Source organism: Elephantulus edwardii, unplaced genomic scaffold (genome assembly GCF_000299155.1).
Source record: "Elephantulus edwardii isolate Elephantulus edwardi_28Jun2011 unplaced genomic scaffold, EleEdw1.0 scaffold00328, whole genome shotgun sequence".
Classification (NCBI taxonomy): domain Eukaryota; kingdom Metazoa; phylum Chordata; class Mammalia; order Macroscelidea; family Macroscelididae; genus Elephantulus; species Elephantulus edwardii.
This window is the reverse complement of record NW_006400078.1, coordinates 413,380-427,253: the sequence shown is the minus strand read 5'-3', so window position 1 is coordinate 427,253 and position 13,874 is coordinate 413,380. Positions and strand designations below refer to the sequence as shown.

Sequence of the window (13,874 nt, the reverse complement as noted above, 5' to 3'; positions counted from 1 at the left end):
TTCAACTCTTTAGTATCTTGAATTCTTCCTTGTGCTTTGGCTTCCCTGGGCTCCAGTGCAATTTTCAGACCAACTACTCATATGCAAGTTGAAGCTGAAGTTGAGGAAAATTAAACCAAATCCAAGGCAACCAAAATATGACTTTGAGTCTATCCCAACTGAATTTGAGAACCATCTCAGGAACCGGTTTGAGGCCTTGAACACTAATGAGCGAAGACCAGATGAGTTGTGGGAGGATATCAAGGGTATCATCCAGGAAGAGTGCAAACGGTCATTGCAAAGACAGAAGCGGAAGCGAAGACCAAAAAATGTAACTAGAACCTATAAATTAATTATTGAGGGAGTTGGTATTCAGGTGGCTACGAGGTAGGCATTTCAATAGAAATGCTAGAATAGACCAACCAAGCAAACATGTAACTGATTGATGGCACACAAGACAATGCAAAGAAGAACCTTTGAGGTTACCTTTTCTACTTAACAGTATTTCTCTCCTGTTCTCCTAGATAGTATTTGTTGTTGTTGTTGTTATGTGCCCTCAAGTAGTTTGCAACTCATAGTGACCCTATATACAACAGCCCTGAAACCTGTTTAATTCTGGGTCAACTTCACTGCCATTAACACACCTGCCCGCATTACCTGAGTCACTGAATCAATCCATCTCATCAATGGTCTCCCTCTCTTTCTCCATCCCTCCACCCTTCCAAGCATGACATCCTTCTCCAGTGACCAGTCCCTCCTTGTAACATGCCCAAACATGTTAGACAAAGCCTCAGAATCCTTGCCTCCAAGAAGCAGCCTGGCTTCACCCTCTCCAGGATAAATCTGTGTGTTCTCTTGGAAGTCCATGGTATATTCAACACTCTTCTCCAGCACCACAGTTCAAAGGCATTAATTCTCTTTCTATCATCACTAGTCATTGTCCAGCTCTCTGATGCATAGCAATCAATTGCAAAGACTATGGCCTGAATCAGGTGCACCTTAGTCTCCAGACTGACATCGATGCTCTTCAGTACTCTAGAGAGGTCTCTGACAGCCGACTCTCCCAGTGTAAATAGTCTCTTGATTTCCTGGCTGTTGATACCAAGAGTATTGATTGTGGAGTCAAGCAAACTAAATATGTCAACAATCTCAATCTCTTTACCATTTATCATAATGCTGCTAATTGGCCCAGTGGTGACAAGCTTTATTTTCTTGATGGCGAGCTTCAATCCATACTGAAGGCTACAGTCCTGCCCTTCTGCAGCAATTGCTTTGGGTCCTCCTCAGTTTCAGCAAGCAGGGTTGTGTCATCTGTATAATGCAGGTTATTGATGACTCTTCTACCAATCCTGATGCCACATTCCTCCTCATATAGCCCAGCCTCCTGGATGATCTGTTCTGCATATAGATTGTAAAGTTATGGAGACAGAATACATCCTTTGTGGACACCCTTCCCAATTTTGAACCATGCAGTGTTTCCTTGCTCTGTTCTAATGACTGCCTCCTGGTCCACGTACAGGTTTCACATAAGCACAATCAAATGTTCTGAGATTCCCATTCTTCTCAGAGCCAGTCACAGTTTGTTCTGATCCACACAGTCAAAAGCCTTTCCATAGACAATAAACTGACATTGTTCTTGCTTTCAGCCAAGATCCATCTAACATTACTATAATTTCCCTATTACCATTACCTCTTCTAAACCCAGACTGCACAGCTGGCAGTTATCTGTTGATGTACTTCTCCAGCAGTTTTTGAATCATTTTCAGCCGAATCTTGCTTGCATGTGCTATTAATGATTTTGTTCGATAATTTATGCACTCTGTTGGATCACCTTTTTTTGGGAATGGGAACAATTACAGACAACCTATCGATTTGAAGGCTTACATCCATCTAGAGACATCTTGGAAGAAAAGTCTGATCGTCTGATTAAGAAACCTATCCATTAAAAACCTTAGCGAGGACAGTTCTTCCTTTCATATACATGGGTAACAATGAGCTGCAACTGATTGTAACCTTTTCCACTTAAAGTAAAACCTTCACCTTCCACAGCCCTGAGACCAAAATTAGATGATGCCTTGCAACCACAGCTGACCACTCTCAAAGGGATCCTTCCAGCAGAAGACCTTCGATAAATTAGGAGGAAATGTGGAACAAAACTAAAAACCACCAAAAAAAGACTAGATTTAGTCCTAGAATCCCAGGATGAGCCCTAGTTTTCTATGGCAAGTTTTTGGACAACGAATAAGGAAGCTGAAAGAAGAATCAATGCTTTTCAATTGCTGTGGATACGGAATCTTAAATGTTTGCCGTACACAGCAGGTAATTCCTACGCCAATCGATGTTACAGGACCTAGCGCCTAGAAATGATCCCAGGAGCAATTGCCAAATAGTTGTAGCTGCATTTAATCCTTCCATCACTTCATGTGAAGTTTGTACCCCACCTTTTTTTTTAAATTTTATTTTATTATTTTGTGTGTGTGTACCGTCAAATCAGATCTGACTGGTGGTAAGGGAGGAGGACATTGCCCCTCCTTCTCCAGCAGAGCATCTGGTGGACTCGAATCGCGCGCCTCTGGGATTGCAGTACAGCTTTTCCCCACTAGGCCACCAGAGCTCCCTGTGTACCCCACTTTTGTAAAGACAACTGCAGAGGCAGGATTCTCAGCACATTCTCTTTGGCAGGCGATCTTTCTATTGCATCTGTGGATGTGGTCTGTGGGCGTCTTTACTTGCGGGGCTTCAGGGTGGGAGAACCATCATCCACACTCCAGTCTAGGAGGGAAGCAAAAGGAAACAAGTGCCTGAGAACTAGCGGAACGCAAGACTCTAGCGGAACCTTTCACAGAAGACTGCCGAGCGCAAGGGAACTCTAGTCTCGAAGGGCTCAGGGCATCTGGGGAACATTTCAGCTGACGGACCGCCTCGTTTCAACAACAACTTTATGTCTGCCGGAAGTGCATCCTTCCGGGCCCTTTCACAGCTCTAGGTCTGTGGGCTGCAGCTGAAGCCATGGCTGCTGCGGCTGCGGCGACCGGGCCAGGACCTGGGTCCGGACCTGCGGACTCTCCAGAGGGTCCCGAATCGGAGGCATCGGAGAGGCGGCGGAAGGCGCACGGGATGCTGAAGCTTTACTACGGCCTCTCGGAGGGGGAGGCGGCGGGGCGACCCGCAGGGCCGGACCCCCTGGATCCGACAGATCTCAACGGAGCGCACTTCGACCCGGAAGTGTATCTGGACAAGGTGTGGGGGGAACCCATCGTCTCGTTGTATTGCACTCTAAAACATGTCTCTGAATGATACGGGGCAGGAAGGGAGGGAGCGGGAGTTGACCCCAGGGAGGACGTCTTTCATCCCGGGAATGGTGGCTGTGTGGGAGTCAGACAGGAGCATGGACAGGTTCGGACCCTCCCGAGGTGTCTGGATGGCGAGGGGGCGTGGTCGGGCTGCGCTGGGCATCTGCGGAGTCTGAGGATATAAAATGCTGAGCCAAATATTTCCACCCAAATAAATGAAACCTAAAAACTTAAAAAAAAAAATAATGCTGAGCCAACGACAAATCTCTGTCTTTGTCTCAGGCCTCATGTCTGGGATTCCTCAGGGGGCTAAGCTCAAGATTTTCTAGCACCACTTGTTGGAGGCAAGGTTTAGGTACGTAAGTGTCCCCCACATGATAAAACTAACCGTCCAACTTCCTCCAGCTACGTAGGGAGTGCCCCTTGGCCCAGCTGATGGACAGTGAGACGGACATGGTGCGGCAGATCCGGGCTCTAGACAGCGACATGCAGACCTTGGTCTATGAGAACTACAACAAGTTCATCTCAGCTACAGGTGACCTTAATAGGAAGCACCCTCTAATCAACACACAGCCCCCGGGTCCTTCTTTTCGCCTGTGTTGGGAGAAGGGTAAGGGATTCTAGGGGACAGCCAGGTTCCAACCTTGCATGAACCCTCTTTCAGCTGCCTTTCTGTAAGCTTTTGTGATCAGACAACTGCACGGTAATAGCTGCTCTCAGAGGAATACTTTGAGGACCAAAAAGGAGAAAGGATAACGTTTTTTTAAAAATGAAGTATTTGCTAGGAGAGATGTCTGTGAATGATGGCGAAGATGTGGAAAGGAAGGAAGAAGGGAAGGAAGGAAGAAAGGGGAAGAGAGAGTTAAGGAAAATAGTACAATTCCAAGAAAGTTTTGGGCTGCTCATTGAGGACTCTGTGAGGCAAATCCCCATCAGTAGAGTGGACCAGCAGCTATAGGATGCCTGCGTGCAAAGTCACTGGTTGGGAACAGCCCTGGACAGGTGTGGTCTCAGCAGGAAAAGAGTAGATTCCCAAGAAGCAGTGTGTAGGATTCTCAGTCAGTTCTGCATCTTGTAGGAGGAGGTCTAATTGATACATTTTCTTTAATTGTGATTTTAACAGAAGTTTACAGAAAAGTTAAATTTTCATTCATTCATTATTACATTTTCCTCCCTATCCACCCCCAATTCGCTTTAAAAAAAATAAATACATTTGTAGTTGCATAATTTTCTCCCTTCCCCCAGTACACCTAGCTATGCACCTCTTATTCTGGATGGTTGGGTTTGATATTTTTTCATGGTCCACATGTCATTTGTAAAGTATAGATGTTTTTGATAAATGTTTGATTGGCACAAATAGCATAAATGCTTTCATGTCACCAAACTTTATAATTTGTTAACTGTCATGAAACAGTACATTAGAAGTTAAGGATTCTGTTAATAGAAAACTTTGAAAGTTATAAATTGTCTTTTCTCCATCATGTATTATGATGCTTAACACAGAACAAAAACACTATATAATACCAAAGAATTTAGCATAAGAATTTTAAAATACTAAGTTAGCAGAAGCTTTTTTTGGGGAGACTGACTAAAGAATATAATATTTTTTGTTGTTGTTTAAAAACTTTCCACAAATTATGCAGTCGAGTTTCCCACATTTGGGGAAATCGCAGGGGTCAGCACATCCAAGAATATGATATTCTTACAGGAATGTGATTTTTTTTTTTCCTTCCACAATCTTTATTGCTGAGTTTAGAATCATTGGCATTTTTTTCTTTTTCTTTTTTTTTTATAATTTTAATGAACATGTACAGAGATTTTGGATTTCCATTCATTCATTGCTGCACTTCTCTCCCCGCCCAGCCCTCCCCCAGGAATGGGATTTTTATAGGGTGGTGGTGGTTGTGGTTGTTGTTGCTATACGTCCTTGAGTTGCCCGTGACTCATAGTGCCCCTGTGTACAACAGCCCTTACCCCTGCTCTATCCTGTGCCAATCTTACTCTCTCTGGCACACCTTTTCCCATTACCCCAATCACTGAAACAATCTGTCTCATCAAGGGTCTTCCTGTCTTGCGCTGTCCCGCTAATTGTAATTGTTGTTATTGTTAGGTGCCTTCGAGTTGAGATAGTGACCCTATGAATAAAGATTTGAAGCCTGCCCTGTCCTGTGCAATCGTTATCATCTCTGATATACTTTAGCCCATTGCCACAGTCACTAGAAGAATGTTAAGTAAGAGAGACAGTGTAAAGACTGAAGTAATAATCAACACTAGTTAATTCTGGGGTTGTAAAAAAAAAATTCTGGGGTTGTTATTCTTGTTATGTGCCGTCAAGTTGCCTGTGACTCATAGCAACCCTATAAACAGAAGCTCTGAGCCCTGCTCTATCCTGAGCCAACCTTATTGTCTCTGACATACCCTAAAAAAATTCTTCTTAAGTAAATCTCCCTTCAATCTCTTCAAATATTATCACTTGTAATTTCCATCTTGTGACTATCATCCTGCTTGCTAAAACTGAGAAAGACCTGAAGCACTTGCTACAGAAGGTCAAGGACTGCAGCCTTCAATATGAATTGAAGCTCAACATCAAGAAAACAAAGATTCTCACCACTGGGCCGATTGGCAGCATCATGATGGATGATGAATTGAGCTTGTTGACAGCTTCAGTTTGCTTGGATCAACATTCAACACCCTTGGTACAAGCAGCCAGGAAATTAAAAGATGAATTGGCATTGGGAAAATCTGCTATCACAGACCTCTCCAAAGTACTGAAGAGCAATGATGTCAGTCTGTAGACTAAGGTGTGCCTAATACAGGCCATGGTCTTTGCAATTACTTGCTGTGCATCAGAGAGCTGGACAGTGACTAGTGATGATAGAAGGAGAGTTGATGCTTTTGAGCTGTGGTGCTGGAGAAGAGTATTGAATATACCATGGACTGCTAGTAGAATAAACAGGTTCGTCCTAGAGATGGTGAAACCAGAATGCTCCTTGGAGACAAGGATTCTAAAGCTTCATCTGACATACTTGGATATGTTGCAAAGCGGGACCAGTCCTTGGAGAGGGACATCATGCTTGGGAGGATGAAGGGACAGTGCAGGATAGGATAACCCTCAATGAGATGGATTGATTCAGTCACTGGGGTAATGGGGGTAGGTATGTTACAGCAAATAAGATTGGCAAGGGATAGAGCAGAGTTTAGGGCTGTTGTACATAGGGTCTCTATGAGTCACAGAGGACTCACACAACAACAGCTGTCATCCTGTTGCATCCCGTCTTCGCATAGGCTTGTTAACCCTCTTTTAAGTAACTCAAGCCTGAGTAACGTCAGCCTGAGGGTTGAAGATCCAGTTTTTGTAAATGAGTGAGGTCAAAGGTCTTGGGGTAAGGGAGGCCCTACGGAAGTCCAGCAGTTCCTGTTCTTTCATTCTTCCAGATCTGTAAACTAGTCATGACTTTTCCTGACTCAGTTAGTAGAAAACTCTAGGGCAGGAGCTTCTGAGTCATCAGAACTGACCAAACTGCTTGTTCCAATCCTCGCTTTTCTTGAATTTGCCCTTTGTGACTGAATTTGTCTCACAAATTAGCTTACATTTCAGCTCAAGGCACCTATATGAAAAAGCAGTCCTTTCCAACCAATGTATTTTCTTTGATTGAAATCTTTAATGGCTGTTAGAAAATATTTCATTTCCAGTACACCTGATACATAGCTCTGTAGAGACCTACATCAGCGTTTTAAAGGGATAACATGAATTTTTAAAATGAAATTCATTTATCTAGAGCATGTAAGAGAAATTATGACAGCAATGAAGCCACAGGGAAGATTCATTTTTCTTACAAGGGATAGTTTCTTACCCAGTTTAGGCTCTCTGGGTCATTTTTTTTCTTTTCTCATTTACATTAAAGAGATAAGAAATGTATGTCTTTAATGGACAAAATGGCCATGTAAAGGGCCACGTGGGAATGGCCTTATCTATCCTTTACCAACTTCACAAAGAGCAGCTGTCCCTGTCAACAGTATCAATAACACAAAACCGGTACTCATGAGGTCAGACATGACGCTCACGCTCTCATGCCTCTTTCATCTCAACAGCAGTCTGAATGCCTGATGGGTCCAGAATCTGATGCGATAGCTCACAGTCTATGCAGAACCATATTGGGGAAGTCAAAATGTTATAATCCAGATTAATAACAGTTTCAGAGCAACTTGGTGAGATCCTGCTGCCGATAATTTAAAAACAACTGGGGCAACAACATCAACAGGGAGCTAGCTACCAGAAACTGAAGCTGATTTCAGAAGAGGCCTTGAAGGAGGGACATTGGGAATTCCACAGCATGTGCTTGTGTTCATGCAGAACCTGTACACAGAACAAGAAGGAGTCATCCAGACAGAAAAAAAGGGTACAATGTAGTCTGAAATAAAAAATGGAAGTATCTGGGGAGCTCTGGTGGCCTAGTGGCAAGGAACTGCAACTACAATCCCAGAGGCGCATGGTTCGAATCCACCAGATGCTCTGCCGGGGAAGGAGGAACAATCTCCTGTACCAGTCAGATCTGATTTGACGGTACACACACACAAAAATAGTAAAATAAAAATGAAAAAAAAAGAAATGCAAGTATCGGTGTGATTTCCCTTTATCATACCTAGTCATTCTGTATGCTGAGCAGATGTTCCAAGAAGCTGGATAATACAAAGAAGAATGTGGCATCAGGATTGGAAGATTTGTCAACAACCTATAATATGCAGGTGACACAACCTCACTTTCAGGAAATGAAGAAGACTTGAATCACTTATTGATGAAGCTCAAACCTTCAGTATGGGTTATATCTCAATATAAGACAACAATTCTCACAGCTAGACCAGTAATCAACATCATGATAAATGGAGAAAAGACAAATTATTAAGGATGATGTCTCAGTTGGCTCCAGAATTGACACACACGGAAGCAATCAAATGATATTTTACACGGGGCAAGTCTGCCATGAAGGGCCTCTTTAAAGAGTTGAAAATCAATACAAACTTGTCACTTTGAGAACTTGGAAGCATCGTGCCCAGTCCATGGTTTTTTCATTGTCATCTATGCATGGGAAAACTGTGCAGTGCTTACGGGAGACCAAAGTAGAAATGCTGCCTTTGAATTATGGTGTTGGTGAAAAGTGCTGAACACCACGGGCGACCAAAAGGACAAACACCTTGGAAGAAGAAATACAGTCTGAACTGCACTCCAGTCTCTAGTGTTCCTTAGAAGAGAAATTTCACCTTAGGCCTGTCATCAGGAAGGGCCAGTCCCTGGAGAAGGATAATTCCTCTTGGAAAAGCAGAGGGCCAGGGAAAGAGGAAGACCTTCCACAAAGTGGACTGACCGGGTGATGACAACAGTGGGTTTCAGCACAGCCGAGATTGTGAAGATGGAGCAGGACTTAGAGTCACTGTGAAAGAGGAAGGGACCAGAGAAAGTAAAGAAGCTTTATTAAGGGGTCTCCCCAGGGGGATTCCTTGGTCTGCAGAGAGAGAAAGAGACAAAGGGACATACCAGGGAAATACCACCCCCCTAAGGTGCATTAGGGCAGGTTTTACAGTAAGGGTCTTCAGGGAGGGGAGGGAGGGACATTCCTTTGTGGTTTAGCCAGGTGGGTGTTATTCTAGGAAGGGAGGGGCACTGATGATAATTGAGGCTGTTCACTCCCTTTGTTGATATTCCTGGAATCCTTTGTTCTCCCTTTGACCTTGGTCTGGGTGGGACAAACAGCACCCAGCAAGGCTCTCCTGTAGCACTGGTTGATTGATGTGCTGCCCACAAACCATAAGAGGATCCGCTGTGGGAGTGGGGGTGTAATGAACCACTTGACATAAGATAGACCTGGAGGATTCTGTGAGACCAGATCATGAAGGCCCTCATAGACCACATGAATTTAGGTCTTTATCAAAAAGCCTCCAGAGATTGATGTTAGGTCTCCAGTTCAAAGGAATAATGGGACATCGAATTCAATCAGCTGTGTCTTTACTGTGTTTCTAAAGGGTGGCCTTCTGGTTCATGCTATAGGTGGGAGATATTTATGGAATGAAAACTGAGAAAGTAAAGTAAAGGAGTTAGGTTTTATGGTGCTTGGAACCAACCAAAAGAAACTTTTCAGGAAGGCAGATGCATTGATGGATCTGGAACTCAGATGTGAGGTCAAGGTTAGAGTGGTAAGCCTTGGAGGAAGTGCGTTTAAAGGAAAATGTGAAGAGGAGTGCTAAAGTACAGGATAGAGCTAGAGCAGAGCCGAGAGCATGGGACAGAGCATGGCTGGGTGGAAGAGGCTGAATCTGCAGTAGAGAAACAAGGGGTTAAAGCCAGAGTCCAGCGGCTGCATGGACATACGTTCAACTGCTTCATTCATTTAGTAACTCTTCAGACATTTGATTTCCTCTGTTGTAGGCATCACCATAGGCTCTTGCTATTTCTTGTTATTTCATTAAATTCTTTTGTATCTGCCAATTCCTTTCAATACAATGACTCAGTATATTCCTTCCATCTTCTTTTAATACTTCCTGGCATAGCAGTAGAATAGTGAGTGAGATAGCTTCTTGGCTGTTATAAGAGATTATTCTAGAGAAAGAAACAAAATAATATCTGGTTAAAGCATTTCCCTTTTGAGAAGTTAAATGAATAATTTTCGTTAGAAGGGTCAGCACAAAGCTGGCTGCTCTGAGGTAGAGGTTAAAGATGCCCCAGATGTCTAAATATTTCAAACTGCTGGACCACTCCATCATTTATTGTCAGCCACTTTTTCTTCCCTCAGTATTCTCCAGTTTGGGGTTTTGTAATTCATGTTGTTATATCATGGATCTCAAAGACTGTTTAGCAAAGGGCTGATGCAGTTCTAGAAGCTGATGAGTTCCAAATTCCTGAGTCAGGCCAGAAGCTTCTCCTGACTCATATGGTTAAGGGATTGATGAACTCAAGCCGGCAAGTCATACAACAGACTGCTGGCTCATGGGCTGCAGAAACTGGTGGATCAGGTCAGATGAAAGGCTCCCGGTTCCAAGAACCAAAGCTCAGATGATGTCTAGCTGAATGAAGGATTCAGGGCAAGAGAGAGAGAGTGTTAGAATGTTCCTATGTGTTGGATGCAAACCATAACATTCAAGGAAACTTCACGTGAACAAGGCAACTTGAAGGTGTGACGTGAATAAAGATGGTGACTTGATTGAGGTAAGGTGATGACTCAATATATGTCCCACAGTTACGCTGCTCTTTGTGTTTCTTGACTGTGCAAAGACATTTGACTGTGGGACTCAACAAATTATAGATAATAATGAGATAAATGGTAGTCCTAGAATACTTGTGTTCATGCAAAACCTATTCTTAGACCAAGAAGCTCTTGTCCAGATAGAACTGCATGGTTCAAAATCAAGAAAGATGTGCATCAGAGCTATATCCTTTCTCCATATCTATTCAGACTGTATGCTGAGCAAATATTCTAGAGGGTGGACTTTATGAAGAAAAATGTGACATCAAGATTGAAGGAAGACTCATCAACAACCTGGTTTATACAGATGATGACATAGTCTTGCTTGCTGAAAGCAAAGAGAACTTGAAATACTTGCTGTAGAAGACCAAGGAAGATAGTCTTCAATATGGATTACATCTCAACATCATAAAAACAAAATATTTTTTTTTACCACAGGGCCATTGGGTAACATGATAGATAGAGAAAACATTGAAGTTGTCAATTATGTCATCTTACTTGAATCCACAATCAACATCCTTGGCACTAACAGTCCAGAAGTCAAAAGAAGTATTGTGTTGGGTAAATCTGCTGTCAAGGAGTGACAGGAGCAGTGATAAGGTGTGAAGGAGCAATGATGTCTGTTTAAAGGTTCATCTGATTCAAGTCATGATTTTTTCAATTACTTGTTGGGCAGTGTATGACAGAACAACTGATGCCTTTGAGTTGTATTGGAGAACAGTGCCAGCTGTCCCATGGACTGCCAAAAGCATCAACAAATACATATTTGGACAAAGTGCAGCTTGGAAACAAGGACGGTGAAGCTTCATCCCACGTACTCTGGACATGTTAGGGGGGACTAGTCCTTGGAAAAAGACATCATGCTCAGAAAGGAGGCAGGAAGGTCAGAGAGGAAGACCCTTAATGACATACAGTGTTTGATACAATGACTGGAACAGTGGGCTCAAATATCTCAGAATGTGTGGCTGGCACAGGACAGGGCAGGGTTCACATCCATTGTTCATACAGTCGCTGAGTTGCAGTCAAGTCGACACCTACGAGCAACAACAACAGATCCTGCCTCATTAACAGAGCTCAGTTCCAAGAAAGAGTATGACCACAGACATAGAGACTAGAATTACAGCACATCACAAAACGGAGAGAAAAGAAATCCTGATGGAACTACTAAATTATGTCCCTACATAACTGACACCATAGAAAGTCATGCCCCAGCCACGCTGACATGCAGCCTCAGCATCAAAGATTCCAGCACCCTATTTTCATCAGTAGGAAGGTGCCTCATTCCTTTGGCGGGCCACAGGCACCTCGTTTGTGACATCCACAGAGTCTCTCCCAAGCCATTCTTCTAGCCATTGACCCTTTCATACTGGAAGGATTCACTTCCTTCTCCCATTTTCCCAGTCCAAACAAGTCCTTCAGTAAGTAGGTCAAGTTCTCAGGCTGACGTTACTCAAGCCCCATCATTCAGATCTGTAGCAGATATCTGATAATCAGGTCAAATTTTTCAAGAGTCATCTTGGCTTCACTCTGGGCCCTGATTTAGCTGAGAGTTTATTCCTGTGCTCTGAATTTCTTCAGATGTCATCATGATGCTACACCCTCCCCACTTTAAAACCTCTTGATTAATTTCTGTTTAACCTTTACCTATTTCTTGCCCCCTTTATTTGTTACTTATTTTTGTTTGAATGAAACTTTATAAATCATACTGGTTTTTCTTTCAGTCATTCATACATGTTTTGTTGTATAGCTAACTGATGGTGGCTTAGAGGTAAGAATCTGTGCTGCAATTCCAGAGGCATGTGGTTTGAACCCATCAGTTAGTTGCTCTGTGGGATGGGCAATTGGCTGCCTCCGCAAACCCACTGGAGTGACTCACAACAACAATGTAGTGAACTAATTCCTGTGTATGACCAGTCCTTTATTATGTATATGATCTTTGCCTTCAGCAAACCCCCTTCCCCCGCACCCCTGTTCATCGTCCAAGAATAATTCTATCTGGGTATAAACTTTTCCCTATCTTTTTCTAATAGTGGTCTTGTCCCATAATTGCCCCCTCGTGACTGATTTGTGTCACTCAGCATGATTTGTTCTAGATACGTTCGTGTTGTGCAGTATTTCATAATTTTTTTTTTTCTTGTTGTGTACCATCGAATCGAATCTGACTGGCACAGGAGGACCTTGCCCCCCCTTCTGCATCAGAGCATCTGGTAGATTTGAACCATGCACCTTTAGGATTGCAGTGCAGCTTCTTGCCACTAGGCCACCAGAGCGCCCTATAAATTCTTGGTCAGTTTGTTTCATTACTCATTCATTGCTGTCAAGTCAGACCCAACTTATAGCTGACCCTCCAGTGAGTTTTCCAAGTGGGTAAATCACATGGAGGAGGTTGCCCAGCTTTTTCCTTCAGAGCTGCTATTGGATTTGAATCACCAGGAAGACACCACCTTGGGCTTCGCAGATCAACTCCCTACCTACGCGGCCACCAGAGCTCCCTGGTCCTTTTGTAACAATACATAAGCTATAAAACCTGATCGTCTTGTAGTTTCATCATTCTCCATTGTGTGAATATTCCATAGTTTTTTTAACTCATTCATCCCTTGATTGGTTCCAGCTCTTTACTATTGTGAATAGTGCTGTACCAAACATGTGCTTATCAGTTCCTGCCACAGCTTTTATTTCACTAGGATCTACACATAAGTGTTGAGATTACTGGATCTAATGGCATTTTAATCCTTGTTCTAAGGAACAGCCACAGTGTCTTCTTGTGGTTGCACCATTTCCCATGCCTACCATCGGAGCAAGAGGGTTCCAGCTCCACACTCTTCCAGCATTTGTCCTTTACTGTCTTCCTGAACTTTGCTATTGTTGCTGAGGGAGGATGATTCTTCATTGTTGTTTTGATTTGCATCTCTCTGCCAGCTAATGATTTTGAGCATTTCTTCATATATTTATTGGTCATCTGAATGTCCTTATTGATGAAGTGTCTTTTCATCTTCTCTATCCATGTTGTAATTGGGTTATTTGGGTTTTTTTCCTTGGTGAGGTGTTAAGAGTTTTCTGTGCATTTTAGAAATGAGTCCCTTGTCAGCTTCTTAAATATGGCACAAACCCACAAAACCAGTTTCTTCTTCCAGCTGCCTAGTTTACCTGCTAGAAAGTGACCACTGATGTGAACTGATCACTTACATGAACTATCTGTCCAGTATTGATTAGTCGTTGGATCCTTATTTCTCTGAAATCAATTGTGTTTTTCTTCCATGCATTTTGTTTACTTTTTTTTTGCATTTTGTTGACTTTTTTTTTCTTTCTATAATTATATTTTATTAATTTTCATAAACATTTACAGAGATTTTGGGCTTCCACTCAT

The 13,874-nt window shown here is 42.9% G+C and overlaps 1 protein-coding gene across 1 annotated transcript in view; it reads left to right on the top strand.

The window, feature by feature from the left end:
- Positions 1 to 2,856: 2,856 nt before the first annotated feature.
- Positions 2,857 to 13,874, top strand: part of VPS51 (vacuolar protein sorting 51 homolog (S. cerevisiae)) — a 17,936-nt gene continuing 6,918 nt past the window's right edge. The window contains exons 1-2 of the mRNA XM_006901454.1: positions 2,857 to 3,219; positions 3,678 to 3,807. Coding sequence (XP_006901516.1) covers positions 2,989 to 3,219; positions 3,678 to 3,807 — 361 coding nt within the window. The 5' untranslated portion in view covers positions 2,857 to 2,988. The remainder of the gene's footprint in view (positions 3,220 to 3,677; positions 3,808 to 13,874) is intronic.